Source organism: Physcomitrium patens, chromosome 1, assembly GCF_059467195.1.
Source record: "Physcomitrium patens ecotype Gransden chromosome 1, ASM5946719v1, whole genome shotgun sequence".
NCBI classification, from domain to species: domain Eukaryota; kingdom Viridiplantae; phylum Streptophyta; class Bryopsida; order Funariales; family Funariaceae; genus Physcomitrium; species Physcomitrium patens.
In genome coordinates this window covers 15,538,323-15,554,934 of record NC_143410.1, presented here as the reverse complement: position 1 = coordinate 15,554,934, position 16,612 = coordinate 15,538,323, and the positions used below count along the sequence as shown (strand labels likewise).

Here is a 16,612-nt window from a genome sequence, read left to right as displayed (position 1 = left end):
TCGTCCTATATTACAAAAATTAAGAGATGAAGGACTCTTTGCCAAGATAGAAAAGTGTGTATTCCACACTATTCAAGTCAACTTCTTAGGATACATCATTTCAAATGATGGATTTATGATGGATCCTAAGAAAGTTCAAATGATTACAGATTAGAAGATTCCAAAAACGATAAGAGATGTTCAATGCTTTTTGGGCTTTGCTAACTATTATCAAAACTTCATCAAAGACTTTTTTTAAATTGCAACCCCACTTACACCTTTGACTTGCAAAGATAAACTTGAGTAGAGTAAAGAAGTTGAAGCATCTTTTGAAACTTTGAAGTTGATATTTATTTTTGCACCAATCTTGTATTGCGTCAACTATTTTAATGCATTTTTTATGTAAACAGATGCATCAAATTTTGCTTTGGATGCCATATTATCACAAATGGGAATAGATAATAAACTTCATCTAATAGCTTTTCATTCCAAAAAAATTTTAATAGCCAAAATTAACTATGAAATCCATGACAAAGAGCTTTTTATAATCATGGATTCATTTTAAGAATGGCATCATTATTTAGAAGGCGCTTCTAATTCATTCATTGTATATATGAACTACAAGAATCTCAAGTACTTCATGTTTGTATGTGTTTTGAATCGTCACCAAGCTCATTGGAGCATGTCTTTATTAAGATTTGAGTTCAAGATCACATATTGACTTAGAAAACAACAAGGTTTATCAAACGCCCTTTTTAGATGCTCTTATCTTATATCAAAAGAAAGAAATGTATCTTTTAATTAACAAAGAATAATTTTCTTGAAGCCAAAGCATTTTCATCTTCGAGTACTGAAATCAACATTGACTGTTGATTCAACTCTTGTGAAACAAATCCAATCAAGTATGTCTTCTGATCCTCTTGTTCACACTATCAAGAATCCTTCTTCTAAGCTTCAAGATACTTCTAAGTTTGAGTTCAAAAACAATCTACTCTATTTTGAAGGTCGATTATATATTCCAAAAAGAGAAGCACAATTATGTATTCTTCAAGCATGTCACAACTTTCTAACAGCATGACGTTTTGGATACAATAAGACTTTGGAGCTTATATTAAGAGATTTTTGGTAGTGACAAATGTGGAAGGATGTGAAAGACTTTGTTCAATCATGTGATATTTGTTCAAGATCAAAAACTCCTCGTGATTGATCATACGGACTTCTTCAACCATTACTTATTTCAGAACAACCATAGTCTTCTGTTTCTATGGATTTTATCACAAAACTTCCAATCTCAAGTTCTTATGACTCTATATTTGTGATAGTAGATTGTTTTATCAAGATGGCATATTTTTTACTATGTACAAAATTTATCACATGTGAAGAAATAATTATGCTCTTTCTTGACAATATCTATCACTATTATGGATTATCCAAAGATTATATATCAGATAAGAGAACTCAATTTGTATCAAGATTTTAGCGGACTCTTTTAAGATTCTAAAAGTACATATAAAACTATCTTTGGTATTCCATCCTCAAATTAGTGGACAAACAGAGTATGTTAATCATGTTTTGGAACAGTATTTAAGATGTACCATCAACTACGAAGAAGATGATTTAACAATTCTTTTGCCATTGGCAAAGTTTGCTTATAATAACATAGTATATTCTTCTACAAAACAAACACCTTTCTTTGCTAGTTATGGTTATCATCCATGATTTGATACTTTTGACTTTTTAAAAGCTGATAATATTGTGGCAAAAGATTTGACAAATCATTTATCAAAGCTACATACAACAATGAAGGCATAGTTAAAAGAAATTCATGAACAATAAAAGATCAATGCGGATATCTATCGAAAGGAACAACCACCATTCTATATAGGTGACAAGGTATGGTTACTTCATCGTAATTTCAAGACCATTCATTCTTGTGATAAGTTGGACTATTGTAGGCTTGGACCATTTCCTATTTCAACACAAATCAATTGAGTTGCATATCATTTACACCTATCGAAGTCAATCAAAATCCATCCAGTATTTCACATGTTTCTTCTTGAATCATACAAGATAGCGGACATACCAAGAAGAAGACGAGCTCTACCTCCTCCTATAGAAGTAGACAATAATAAAGAATTCAAAATAGAAGAAGTTCTAGATTCTAGGCGGTGCTGAAATAAATTCGAATATCTTATCCATTGATGCGGATATAATATTAGTAAACACACATGAAAGCCAGTAAAGAATCTTATAAATGTAACAAAGGCAGTAGAAGCTTTTCATCAATGACATCCATCAAAATCAAGATAAAAACCTTCTTTTTAAAAGAAAAAAGATCTAGGTAAGATAACATTCTATTTTCAATCCTTATTTGTAGCTTCTTTGTAGTTGTGAGGCTAAAGAGATAGAAAACCAACAACTAGCAGATTCGACTGAAGAGCCTTTATTTGCTGACCTGCCAGACGAGACATTGTGATTGTCATAACCTTTAGGACAAGGCAATTGAGATGAAGTTCCTCATGAATGAGATATTTTTTTGTTGAATAAATGGCAAGATACAATGTGTTTGGTATCACGACCTTGGAAGAGACTCCCAATGTTTGATAATTTTATTAGAAGTAGAAACAACTCATGATGGTATTCCAAATATTTTATTTGAAGGAAGTTATGAAGGCCTCAGCAACGATCAAATAACAAGGTGGTCTTCCTATCCTAATATGAGACACTATCGATGGTTGAGAGGCTCTATCAACCATCTTCGAAAAAAACAAAGATCTGAGTATGTGGCAAATACAATTTGTCACATCATACATTTCTTCAATATATGATGACTGCTCTTTGTAGAACTCATCCCTAAAAGGAAGGATAATGTCACACACACATGCATGTAAGCTAGTAATTATCTGTATAAATAGGTAGAAATAAATAGAAATAGATAAAAATAAGTTAATTCTTTAAAATCTTCTATGGAAGCTTCTTAGAAGCTTTATAGATGTTGCTTTGACTTTATAGGTGTATTTAATTGTCTTTTGGTTTAGAAATATGATCAATAAGTTGGCCATGTGCCACACATGTTATAAGCTTGAAGACCAAGCTAAGTATATGGCTCATACATAGAAAAACTTACCTTGTAAATTAAGACATGTGTCCTACAAAGTCAATACATAATAGATGTCTTATAGAACATGGCCGCGTAGCCTCTAGTTAGATAGTATATATAGAGACAAGAGTGAAGCCCTTTTCACTCTTGTAACTCTTTTCTTGCTTCTAATCTAGTTTCAAGGGTCTTTAATTTTCTTGTCTTTTGGCAATAGCTATTCGAGTTTCTTTTTTAATATAGATATTTAGTTATTTCTATTTTGTCATCTTTCTTTGAGAAAAGTCTCACTTGTTTATTTATTTTTATTAAGTTCTTGTCCTTGACATTGGCATTTCACTATTGTAATTTTTAAAATTTTTATCATTACATTGTTGTATGATAATATGACTATACAATAAAAAATAGGAATAAGGATGTTATTACACAAGAGCCTAGTAGAAAAATGTACTAAAAAAATAAGGATAAATGATAGGCATGTAATAAAAAATTTAGACTTAATGCTTTTTTTTTATATAAAAGACTTCTAGTAAATAATATAAGTATTTTAAAGAAAAAATTAACAATAGATTTAAGAAAAAAATACCTCAAATTACCAAAAATTGATACCCAAAGAAGACCAATTGTGAATCTAGGTCAATATCAGATCCCAAGGCACAAAATCTTGCACCTATGGTAATTCTAGGATTTTTTTGCAAATTAGAGAATAGATTTTGAAAGTAGACTTAAGAAGAGATTTTTGGAAGTTAATTTTATGTCATTTCAAATAATTAAATATTAAGATGCATCACGTTAATATCAAATTAAATTTAAACATTACAAAATTCACTAAATTTATTTATTTTTAAATATATAATACATACTACAAAAAAAATAATCTTTTATGATATTTGTAAATACAAAAATGTGATAATACTATGATTCTATCTCACAACTGCCATCATGCTTGACAAAAAAAGCACATTGGGTATATCCTATCATTGTGTCAATAAATGAATTGACAGATCAGAATTGCCAAACCAAGACTTGATTAATACTTGGACTTTAATGGAATAAGATTTTCTTTGTTTGTTTGATGCTAAACATATTTATCGACTAGCAGAAAATTGTGTCGTTGGGCACCACAACCACTGTCATCCATTTTCTGTTCATCCATGTTCCCTTGTTTAGCCAATGAGAAGTTTAATTGGGCACCTCAACTCTATTCTAATTTAATTAAAAATTGGTGATACAAAATCAAATTTATTTTAAATTTTAGTGTGAAGTGAATTAATTAATCCAAAAATATGTTATATTATGTGTGTTTTTAGTTTGATATACTATATTCAGTGTGATATTTTTAAGAATGAGTAGAAATTAGTATCATATAAAATCATGGTAAAAATAAGCATAAATCACACAAACTAAAAAGTTATCATTTTGAATTCAAGGTAAGCATTAATGTGTGTGTGTATATATATATATATATATATATGCACATGCACTTGTTTACTTTCCCTCTTTCTTCTGGTAGCACATAAAAGAAGCAGCGGCATGGCTTCTTTTTTAGTTGCTTCAGCATGACTTACTTTTATTTGTATCATATTATTTTTACGTTCCAAATTCATAACAATGTCAATTACTGTAGTCAGTGAATTTTAAAGCAAAATATGTGCTTGTTATGGAAACTATTTCAAGTTCCAGTCAGGTATCTTAATCAGGGTTTTGTTTTTTGTGACTTCGTATGTGAGTAAACTAATTCTTAAGATCAACATATCAAAATTGCTACATTAATCTACTTCAACAGATAAATTCATTGATTCGATTTAATTCGGAATTTTAAAGTCTACAATAATTTTTTGGGTTCCATGATTCTTATTCAGTATCATTTGTGTATATGTGTTGTATAACAATAACCTGAAAATTTTAAACTGGAATTTGTTATTTATGATTTAATATTTTAAAGTCTTGTGTGGATCCCCTCACGTTTTGCACAATTGTTGATCAAAAGATTAATTCATCCTGTCCATTGGATCGCCAACAGCAGTGCTTTTGTAAAATCCCTCCTTTATTTTTTTTTCTCAAGGTGGAGTTTTTTTTGTTTAATTCTGAGGAAGTAAGTTTCCTATTCAAACATAAAATTTCATTGTATTCAATAATTTATCTTGACCACCCAACTAACCAATTTAAAAAGTATATTTTTGGAATTTTTTAATACGTACATATATACATATACGTAGATTGATATGGAAAGTAAAAAAAGATAAAAACATAAATGAAAATCACAGACTTACACATCAAAATAAGCATGGAAAAGCGAAAAGGGAAGGAAAGAGAAACCGAACGAAAGAATAAGAAGAAGAAATGGAAAAGAACAGCGAGAACGGAAAGAAGAAGCATCAGCAATGGAAAGAAAACAATGAAAAGAAAGGGGAAAGGGGAAAAAGTGAGGAGCAGGAGCGCTACACTTCATCGTCGACGGAGAGCGCCACGTCACGAAAGTCGTCGTTGTCGTGGTCTTCGTCGGGAACCCAAGGGGGGAATCGTTTCTGCTGACGTGGCCCGGTTTAGGACAACGTAGGCGCCACGTCAAAATGCATTTGGCATACGTGGACAAAAGCTGCGGCGTGGCCCGAGTGCTTGCGGACTGTGGACGCCGTCCAGCGGTTCCTGGTGCTCCGCCCTTCCTAGCCCTGCCCGTCGCTGCCCGGCCCTGGCCAGGCTCGCAAGAGAGGGAGGGAGGGTTGGCAGAGAGAGACTGCGCTGGATTGGAGTCCTGTGGTGTGTTGTGCTGTGTTTCGTTACGGAGGTTTAGGTGCCGGCGGGGTTTATAGGGGAAAGGAGGGGTTTGGAGTGGAATCTGCCCTGTGGGTTCTTCTCCACTTGGAAGGATTTTGAGCATGCATTGAAGTGGGCGTGGCCAACTTGGTTTGCCTGCGCCACTTCGTATGCGGTGTGGTGGATCGTTGCGCTTGCAGAGGGGGAGACGGAGAAGGAAGAGACGGAAGAGGACTGCGCTTCACTCTGGCAAGTTACACGGAGCAGAAGAGAGAGTAATTGCGCTTTTGGGCTCATTCGTCGTTCAGAGATCGCGAACCGTGGAGTTTGTAGCTGGGTGCAGGTAGATTTTAGGCCTTTCTTTCGAGGATCGAAGTGAAATGGAAGGGGTTTGTCGGCATCGGGTTGTGGCAGCCACAATGCCAGTGCTGGAGATCGCATCGACGTCCACGGGAGCTCGTTCACATGCTTCCCGGGGGGTGAGGATGGCGCCCTTGCAGTCAGCTTTCTTGGGAAGTGCTGTGCCTCTTCGTCACCGCTCAAAAATCTGCACATTCTCGAGGCGCGCCAGCCGGGCTTCCTCTATCTGCTCTGCTTCGGGAGGAAGCTCCAGCAGCTCTTGCAGAATGCCTGAGCCTGTGCCAGAGGTGTTCTTCTACAGTGGCAGTGCTGTAGGTCAAAACCCAGCGGGTGGCAAGCGTATTAATTGGAAGATTGCGAGTGTTGCCGGAGAGGTAAAGGAGATGGCCGCTTCGTTTGAGGATGCGCCGTTTGCCTCGTGGAGCAATCTTGGGCACAATGAGGGCAAGCGAAAGGACCTTAGGAAAATCCTCGTCTTGGGAGCAGGTCTGGTTGCAGACCCTCGTGGCATTCTGGCCTTTTGCATCCTTTTTCTTTTACAGAGCTCAGATCTCTAGGTTCAGACATTTGACGTTGAAACGTTGCCGTTTCATTTCTCTTGGCGTTGGATGTTGATCATTCGATGGCTCATTTGTAAAGCTGTCAATAATCGTCATATACAGCCAGCATTAAATTGCTTGCGCCCGCATTGTAATATTTTTTTGACCTCATGGAGCGCTGGAAATCTACTGTGTGGGGTTCTTATTTCATCTCATCAGAATTTCATAGTTTAGTGACTGTCGTTAAGAACGAGATGTTGACCATGAGAATCCTTCTCACTCTGATTATTGTCATAAACTCAAGGCTCTTAGAATTCATTTCTACAATCTATCCGTGACCAAAACTTTTTATTGACGTGGTTGGGGCCCTGTGACATTGCAGGTCCCATTGTTATCGGCCAAGCCTGTGAGTTTGACTACTCAGGAACTCAAGCATGCAAAGCTTTGAAGGAAGAAGGGTACGAAGTAATTCTTATCAATTCTAATCCTGCAACAATTATGACTGACCCCGAAACTGCTGATCGCACATACATCACCCCCATGACCCCTGAACTGGTCGAGAAGGTTCTGGAAAAGGAGAGACCTGATGCGATTTTGCCTACAATGGGAGGACAAACCGCTCTTAATCTTGCCTGTGCCTTGGCAGAAAGTGGGGTGCTTGACAAGTACAACGTAGAACTGATAGGTGCTAAATTGGATGCTATTCAAAAGGCCGAAGACAGAGACTTGTTTAAGCAAGCTATGGCTAAGATCGGAGTTAAAACCCCACCCTCTGGAATCGCTCATACTTTAGACGAGTGCTTCGTAATCGCTGAACGGATCGGTGAGTTTCCGTTGATTATCCGGCCTGCATTTACCCTTGGAGGCACTGGTGGTGGTATTGCCTATAACAAAGAAGAGTTTGAGGCGATTTGCAAAGCTGGTCTTAATGCAAGTATAAATTCGCAGGTGAGCTGATGTAGCTGTCATAACGTATCTAACTCTTGCTTGCTACCATCCCACGTCTGACTTTACAGAAACTTCTTTCAGCGCGGTTGTATGCTTCAGCCATCATTTGCATCGACTATGGTGGTTGTGTGCACATTCTGTTTATATCATGGTATTCTGTATAGTGGTTTAGGGTTTCATAGTGCCCTGGGAAATTGTCTATTCTTTTAGTAACTGTTGCACCTAAAGAGCTTACTGTGACGCGAGAATTTTGAATCTGCTTGAATTTACGGCGTTGACGGATAATAAATTCAAGTTGATTAATAATGTGCTTCACGCTCTCCAGGTTTTGGTTGAAAAGTCTCTCCTCGGCTGGAAAGAGTACGAGTTGGAGGTGATGCGAGATTTGGCCGACAACGTAGTGATCATCTGTTCAATTGAGAATATCGACTCCATGGGTGTACACACTGGAGATTCCATTACCGTGGCACCTGCTCAAACGTTGACAGACAAAGAATATCAACGCTTGAGGGTAAGGCTAGTCTTTAGCATACACGATATCTGTTCTCATGCAGTTGGTTTCCTTTTTTCTTTTCCTTTGTGATGTTGTGCTTTGGCATGTAATTGTATATGTCTTGGAAATTGGAAGTGTACGTGCGTACTCTAAGTTATGGTCTTTTGTGGCTTGCACTGAAATGCAGGATCAATCGGTTGCAATCATTCGGGAAATCGGTGTAGAATGCGGAGGTTCAAACGTGCAATTTGCAGTGAATCCTAAGGATGGCGAGGTCATGGTCATTGAGATGAATCCTCGAGTGTCTCGTTCTTCAGCCCTTGCATCCAAAGCGACTGGTTTTCCAATTGCTAAAATGGCAGCAAAACTTTCAGTCGGATACACATTGGATCAAATTCCAAATGATATCACCAAGAAAACTCCAGCTAGTTTTGAGCCCTCCATTGACTACGTTGTTACTAAGGTGCAGCCTTCTCCCCCAAATAAGTTCTATGCTTTGTAGGATTCTTGGTATTTCTCATGTATTTAAAAACGAGTTATTATGATGAAATGGGAAGATAGACTCATCGCGTTTTGTGTCCGTCTTTGGAGTGGTACAGATTCCGCGATTTGCATTCGAGAAATTCCCTGGTTCCCAGCCAATTTTGACTACGCAAATGAAGTCTGTGGGTGAAGCCATGGCCATGGGACGGACGTTTCAGGAGTCCTTCCAGAAGGCTTTGAGGTCTTTGGAGACCGGGCACAGTGGCTGGGGCTGTGAGAAGGTGAAGGAGCTTGAATGGGACTGGGATAAAATCAAATATAATTTGCGTGTACCTAACCCTGAACGTATGTATTCCCTTTATGCTGCCATGAAGCGTGGGATGTCTCTAGATGAGATCCAGGATCTGACTTTCATCGACCCATGGTTCCTCTCCCAGCTGAGAGAATTGTTGCAAGCAGAAAAGTTTTTGGAAAGTGTCAAGTTGAGTGATCTCTCCAAAGACGACCTCTATGAGGTCAAGAGGCGAGGCTTTAGTGACAAACAGATTGCTTATGTCACAAAGACTACAGAATTAGAAGTACGTGCTCATCGACTTGAACAAGGTGTGAAACCTGCTTATAAGCGTGTGGACACCTGTGCTGCGGAATTTGAGGCTAATACCCCTTACTTGTATTCTTCTTACGACGCGGAGTGCGAGTCAGCTCCTACCACTCGGAAGAAGGTGCTCATTCTTGGAGGTGGACCTAACAGAATTGGCCAGGGAATTGAGTTCGATTACTGTTGCTGCCATGCAGCTTTCTCTCTCGCGGTGCGTGTCCCTGAAAGCTCAAACTTCACATGTAACACGAAGCATCCGTCAAAATCATACGACGGTATCTGCCAATGCGTATCATAGTCAATCCACAGATGATTGAGCCGTGTGCCTAGTTATTATGCGCTAAGTCACAATGTGGATCATCTGATGGGAAGCTTGGGAGCTGTGCAGGAAACCGGATTTGAAACCATTATGATGAACTCGAACCCAGAGACCGTATCTACCGATTACGATACTTCTGATCGGCTTTACTTCGAGCCTCTGACAGCTGAGGATGTGTGCAACGTGATTGACTTAGAAAGGCCTGATGGTATTATCGTTCAGTTCGGTGGTCAGACACCACTGAAGTTGGCTGTTCCCATTCAAACATACCTGGAGAAGTTTCAACCTGATGCTGCTAGTGGGGAGGGCAAGGTAAAGATCTGGGGGACGACTCCGGATTCGATTGATGCAGCGGAGGATAGGAAAAGGTTCGATGCTATCCTTAATGATCTTGGAATAAAATCACCTTCAGGTGGAATTGCAAAGAGTGAGGATGACGCTTTAGCAATTGCAAAGAGAGTGGGCTACCCTGTTGTAGTCAGGCCTTCGTACGTGCTTGGAGGAAGAGCAATGGAAATCGTCTACAACGACGATAAGTTGAAGACTTATCTAGAGACGGCTGTGGAGGTTGATCCCGAGAGGCCCGTTCTTGTGGACAAGTACTTAATAGATGCCACTGAAATTGATGTAGATTCCCTGACGGATGCCGAAGGGAATGTTGTGATTGGAGGGATCATGGAGCACATTGAACAGGCTGGTGTGCATTCTGGTGATTCAGCATGTACGCTTCCTTCCCAAAATATTGGGGCCGAGGCATTGGGGAAGATTCGCGACTACACAACCAAACTTGCCCGTCGACTTGGCGTTGTTGGTTTGATGAATTGCCAATACGCCATAACGTCGGAGTGTGAGGTTTACATTATTGAGGCTAATCCCCGTGCGTCTCGAACAGTCCCATTTGTTTCGAAGGCAATTGGGCATCCTTTGGCCAAGTATGCTGCTTTGGTGATGTCTGGCAAGACATTAGCTGATCTGAATTTTACAGAGGAGGTCATTCCCCGTCACGTGTCCGTGAAAGAAGCAGTTTTACCCTTCGACAAGTTTCAAGGATGTGATGTTCTGTTGGGTCCCGAGATGCGAAGCACAGGTGAAGTCATGGGAATTGACTTAAATTTTGACAAGGCTTTTGCCAAAGCTCAAATTGCTGCTAATCAGAGTCTACCTCTGACTGGGACTGTTTTTATTAGCATGAACGATATGATGAAAGATAAGGTTGTGCCCATAGCGAAAGGTTTTCAGGACCTTGGTTTCAGAATCGTAAGTACAACTGGCACCGCGAGTTACCTACAAAAGGTTGGCGTGGAAGTGGAGACTGTGTTGAAGCTTCATGAAGGACGACCACATGCAGCTGACTTGCTAGCCAACGGAGACATCCAACTCATGATCATAACCAGCTCAGGTGACGCCCTTGATCAAATCGATGGCAGGCAATTGCGGCGATTGGCCTTGGCTTACAAGGTACCTATCATCACCACCATTGCAGGAGCCCTAGCTTCTCTTCAGGCCGTTTCCGGTTTGAAAGACAGTCCCGTGGAGATGATTGCTTTACAGGATTTCTTCGTCGAAGAACAAGTTAGAGTTCCTGCTGGAGCCAATTGAGCATTTCACACTATAGTCCAAGATTTTTTAAAAACTATTCGAGTGCTTGATCGTTTATATGTATGGAAATGCTAGTTTGAAGACACCTCATCGAACATAGCAGTCCACACTTCGAATATAGTTGTAAGTTTTGTTACTTATCAGCTGAGGTGTATACTGTAATAGTCTGGTATTTCCCACATATATCAATGAGGGATTTTTATTTGCTAGGATGATGGATCCAACTGATTTCTACACTACATAGTTTTCTTGTCCGTGGACAACCTGAATTTTTTCTGTTCATGTATTTGCAGTCAACTTAATGATGTCATCTGTGTCCAATTAAGATACACTGGAAGGCTTGGAAACTTCACAGTGCTAGTATGTTGACTCTCACATGTAGGAGCGTAATTGCAAATTTTTCAAGGTTGTTCAGTTGCCTTTCGATGAAGAAGCTAACAAGCAATTACATAACAGTTTGGATCAAATTTTCCGTTACATCCAGAATGAACGCAAGATTTTCATCGCTATCTGTGGTTGAAAGTTGAAGGAAGTAATCGCCGGACGAAATCTTATGAACTAATGTCACAACTTTCCAGTAAGCTCTCGAACACGAATTAGAACGTTCGGTGTGGTGACCTCCCAGTCATCCATTTAAAATGCTCTAGATTAGGGGATCTGATTAACTGAGTTTTATATTTTTATTTTGTTTTCCTCACATTCGAGGTAAGTTTGGAAAAGATGGAGTAATTGATCTTGACATCAATTCAGCAACCGGAACCAAGCCCAGTCAACTTAGGGATATATATCTATCTATATATATATATATATATGTGTGTGTGTGTGTGTGTGTGTTGATCAAATGCTACGAAATGAACGTATATATAAATATAAATATAAAAACATAAATAGAAGCATCTGGAAGGTTGCCCGAGGAGCGTCGGCGTTCAACCTACGCGGGTGAAGTCATTCGAAAATTAGGGCCGGGGTAGCAACAGACGCAATTAGACCAGAAGAACAACTCCTAACTTGGATTGTCCTGGACTACTGCACACACCAACTTGATCTGAGCGAAACTCATTATCGGCCTGAGGTTGAAAACATCCTGCTGCACAACCATGGCAACAATTTTCTCTTGAGGAACCACTGTCAATGACCTACTGTGTGTCGATACCATGCGTGGATAGAATCAAATACTGTTCTGGATTGGATTCCCCATTCCTGGGTGAGGTGAATCGGTGAACCTACCGAAACCCTGATATTCTGTTCGCGAATTTGAATTGCCCTCATTTGATGGAAAACAGCCTGAATGAAAAGTAAAACAAATTGCATCAGGCTCACCTACAAATAGACTTATTGCACCCATATCCATCCACACAAAAAATTCATGGCTTGTTCCTGTTACCCGCAGCAATATGTGGGCCTCAAAAACAATCAGACTAAAAAAAGGAAAATAAGGAGAATTAATCGAGGTTTTGTTTGGTTTCAGGAAATAGCTTTCGTAAAGTCCGCCCAACAGCCCACGCATCGCTGAAGAGCCCGTATCTACAACTACACCACCCACTGCCCACTGAGAAGCATTAATTGCAAAAACAATCTATTTTGTTTTCACTATAATTAGACGTGATCGTGAATTATGGGGAGAAGCTGCGCAGCAAGGTTGCGGCTCGGACACGGCTTTCCCGATACGAGTTACTGTGAGCTCATCATCTGGACAGTGAAGTCGGGGACTGTGAGAGACAGGGCCATGCGACTCACGCTCTTGTAAATGATCAATCCAGAATTATGTGTCGCCACTCTGGCCCAATTTGTGTTATCTGTAAAGCCCAGAGGGCAGTGAGACGACAAAGATATATAGAGCTGGAAGTTCATGTGGATTAATCAGGATTACGACCGCATTTACTATGGGCGAAACGCTGCAACAAGGTGAGGTTACCGGAACGAGACCAGTTGTAGCGCTTTCGAAAGCAGCAACAAACCGGGGAATCTACCTCGACATTTATGTTGTAAGAATTTGGAGGTTAGCACGCGCCCCGCGAGGACGTTGACACGAGGCTAGCCAATGGGTGTGGTCGAGAGGGCTGCGGAGAACTTTGGAAGGCTTGTCTGTGAACTTTGGACTCGAGGCTACTCATGGGGAATCAAGGAGGCTTCAGAAGGTCATGTCGACTCACCAGTATCGACGGGGGTCTGGTAGGCCTGTGGGGTGCATTGGACCGTGACTCATGTCTTCTCAGAAACTACATTTTCAGGTACGTGATACTGGTGAATACTTCTGTGTGTATTTTCGGAAGTTTGCAGGTAAACCTCCAGTTTGCGACAGCTACTAGCTCTGGCGACACTTGCTTCGCATTTTGCAATGTTTCTAGTTTTGGGACAGGAGTTCTGCATCTACGACTCCGCGCCAGTTGTGTTAGATTCCAGGGCTTTGGATTGCTTCTGAGTGTCCATGGTTGTGGTGAAGGCACTGCACACATAATGTGGCAAACAGTTTTGTGTACAAGAATTCGTCAATGTGTTATGAGCAACTTCGCATTATGAATAATACTCATTTTGGTTTCGAATTCTGAAGTTTAACGTGCGCCTTGGTAAAATTCGTTGCAGACGTGAGCATGGCTGCTAAGAGGAAGAAACCGACCGCATAGGTTGTGGTGCAAAGCCCTCCTTGGTAAAATTACCAAATCAAAGTGGAACCTCATCTGGACAGCGGTATTCCAGAATTATCTGTTGAGTATGTCGTTACCGAAGAGGATGGGAAAGAGGAAACAGGTAAGGGGCTCTAGCGAGCATGGTTGGAGGCTACTCCATATATGCGTCATTGTGCTCGTAATCTTGGGTCCCTTCATTGGCGCGCATGGACAAGCGCAACCAAGCCTTGAAACGGATAGAGCAGCGCTAGAGCGATTCAAGGCTGCGGTAGATCCGGCGGGGGACCTCTTGCCTTGGGTCTCTGGCACCAATCCCTGCACCTGGGTTGGCGTGCAATGCTTCGGCAATCGCGTGGCAACGCTACGCCTCCCCGGAAATAAGCTCACAGGGTTCATCCCTGCAAGCACTATCGGAGACCTCGACCAGCTCCGCGTTCTAAGCCTACACCACAATGGCCTCACGGGCCCGTTTCCAGTTGACCTCTCAAGATGCACCATCCTGCAGGGGATCTTCCTGGGTTACAACTCCTTTTCGGGTTCTTTACCGGATTTCATTGGTGTCTGGCCGCGCTTGACCCATTTCAACGTAGCATTCAACAATTTCTCGGGTGAAATCCCTGCTTCCATCTCTGAGCTCAGAATGTTAATCGAGTTGGACTTGCAGGGTAATGCCCTCTCGGGTAAGTTACCAGCCGTGTCGGCTGCGAATTTGGTGAGGTTCTCGGTTGCCAACAACAAGCTCGAAGGTTCTGTGCCACCTGCGCTGCAGAATTTCACGTCTGATAGTTTTTCTGGCAACGATGGGCTCTGTGGCCCGCCGACGGCGACCCCTTGTCCCCTCACTGCACCTGTTCCCTCACCCGACGCGGGGGCTCCTACACCAGCTGACGAACCTTGGTCGGGTGATGGGCCTCAAGGAATTGCAGAAGCATCGTCTAAGAAAAAAAATCGTCTCAAACTCAGCGTTGCATCTATTGCTAGCATTACAGCGGGCAGCTTCGTTGCGCTCGTATTTATTGTGTTCGTTGTGTGTCGTTCGCGACGTGACGATGGTGACTTTGACAAGTCTCACGCAGGGAAAGATGCGACACATTTCAACGGCGAGGGTGCATCACCAGAGCAGGGCCCAACTGAATTCAATGAAAGCTATGCGATCACGATTTCCAGCGAACCCGCTAGCCGCGGCAAGCTTGTGTTCATAGACCAAGGGAAGCGTGAGGAATTTGGGTTGGACGAGTTGCTTCAAGCGTCGGCTGAGGTGCTTGGTAAAGGGAGCATAGGTACTTCGTACAAAGCCGATCTCCATGGAGATAGTGTTGTGATCGTGAAGAGGCTCAAGGACGTCGCAGCGGATCAGAAGGAGTTTGAAACTCGTGTGGAGAAGCTCGGGAGGTTGCGGCACAGACATTTGATGCCGCTGCGAGCTTACTACTTCTCCCGGGACGAGAAATTGCTTGTCACGGACTTCATGCCCGCAGGAAGCTTACACTCTCTTATGCATGGTATTGAAACTGAATACGCGATCAACCTCCTCTTGCTTCTTCTACGTATAATTCCAGAGGGGTACCATTGACAGACTTGCGTATTGTGATGTTTTTGGATGTACAACTTGAAAGATAATTCAGTGTGTTAATGTCTATGTGCTAGATACGAAACTCAGCGGCCGCTATCCTTTGGACTGGGTGAGTCGAGAGAAGATCGCCCTAGGCACAGCAAGGGCGTTGGCTTACTTAGACAAGCCATGTGTGAAGATGCCGCACGGGGACATCAAGTCATCCAACATCTTACTAAATAGAGACTATGAGCCTTTCGTCGCCGACCATGGCCTCGTGCATCTTCTGAACCCCGGCAGCGTCGGCCCTTCGCGGTTTGTCGGATACCGAGCTCCGGAGGTCACTGACATTCGCAAAATCACGATGCAGTCGGACGTGTACAGCTTCGGCGTAATGATGCTGGAGCTTGTGACCGGACGGGCACCGGAGCGAGCGATCTGTAAGAATGACGCCGGACTTGATCTTCCAAAGTGGGTCAGGTCCTTCGGAAGAGATCGCTGGGCTTCCGACGTGATCGACCCTGAGCTGAAGAGGGCGGAAAATTTCGTTGAAGAGGAGGCTTTGCAGGTGTTGCAGCTGGCGTTGGCATGTGCCGATGCAATTCCCGAAAGTCGCCCTAAGATGGAAGAAGTGGTGCTTCTGTTGGAAGACATCACTCAGTTAGGCCACGTGAACGAATCTTCCGTGTGCCCCCTCGCGGCCGCCGCCGCGGCTGCAACATCCAGCGGCAGTCCCAAGGGCACCGGCAGCAGATCCGCAACGCCCACGCACACTCACCCTTCATCCGGAGTCTTCGTGGTTGAGAACTGATCAATCTGAAGAAAATCGGCGCGATTAATTCTTTCCGTAGCACGTTTTTGTATCGAGATTTGACAATGTAGACGAGCAAATTATTGAATGCGTCAATCGTCACTAGAACAATAGGATCCTGTTGCCGACATTCGATCGTCAAATTGATGTATCTGGCGCGTCCATCCTTCACATGAACACATACCATTGCACAATGTCCACAAATAAAGAAGCACATGTGTTTTGCAGACAGTAACGGCGGAACATCATTTAATCTTGGGAGATGTGGAGGTTCGGCTTATCTGTAGAGGTGATACTGCATTACTTTTGCTTCGTGATCGCTTCTGCAAGCTGCAAACGCTTCACTCGAGGGTATGAGTGCCAATGATGTCACCACCGCATACCACATGTGACCGGGTTTTCTACTTCTTTCGATTGGAGGTAGCAATTAAACAGTGAAATTCTCAATCC

The 16,612-nt window shown here is 41.8% G+C and overlaps 2 protein-coding genes across 2 annotated transcripts; both read left to right on the top strand.

Annotated features, from left to right (window-relative positions):
• The first annotated feature begins 5,823 nt into the window (after positions 1-5,823).
• On the top strand, positions 5,824-11,501 carry LOC112284962 (carbamoyl phosphate synthase arginine-specific large chain, chloroplastic). Its single transcript, XM_024525391.3, has 6 exons — positions 5,824-6,679; positions 7,115-7,680; positions 8,006-8,191; positions 8,361-8,636; positions 8,773-9,465; positions 9,643-11,501. Exons 1-6 carry the CDS (start codon positions 6,214-6,216, stop codon positions 11,170-11,172), a joined length of 3,717 nt encoding a protein of 1,238 aa, XP_024381159.1. The 5' UTR covers positions 5,824-6,213; the 3' UTR covers positions 11,173-11,501.
• Positions 11,502-12,879: 1,378 nt separating this feature from the next.
• On the top strand, positions 12,880-16,611 carry LOC112291121 (putative inactive receptor kinase RLK902). Its single transcript, XM_024538162.3, has 3 exons — positions 12,880-13,403; positions 13,756-15,301; positions 15,447-16,611. The coding sequence occupies exons 2-3, from the start codon at positions 13,885-13,887 to the stop codon at positions 16,160-16,162; spliced, it is 2,133 nt and encodes a 710-aa protein (XP_024393930.1). The 5' UTR covers positions 12,880-13,403; positions 13,756-13,884; the 3' UTR covers positions 16,163-16,611.
• Position 16,612: the final 1 nt, after the last annotated feature.

Coding starts and splice junctions, on each gene's coding strand:
- LOC112284962 (XM_024525391.3), top strand. CDS start 6,214: ATGGAAGGGGTTTGTCGGCATCGGGTTGTGGCAGCCACAATGCCAGTG. Junction 7,681..8,005: donor ATGCAAGTATAAATTCGCAG/GTGAGCTGATGT, acceptor CACGCTCTCCAG/GTTTTGGTTGAAAAGTCTCT. Junction 9,466..9,642: donor ATGCAGCTTTCTCTCTCGCG/GTGCGTGTCCCT, acceptor GGAGCTGTGCAG/GAAACCGGATTTGAAACCAT.
- LOC112291121 (XM_024538162.3), top strand. CDS start 13,885: ATGTCGTTACCGAAGAGGATGGGAAAGAGGAAACAGGTAAGGGGCTCT. Junction 15,302..15,446: donor CTTACACTCTCTTATGCATG/GTATTGAAACTG, acceptor TCTATGTGCTAG/ATACGAAACTCAGCGGCCGC.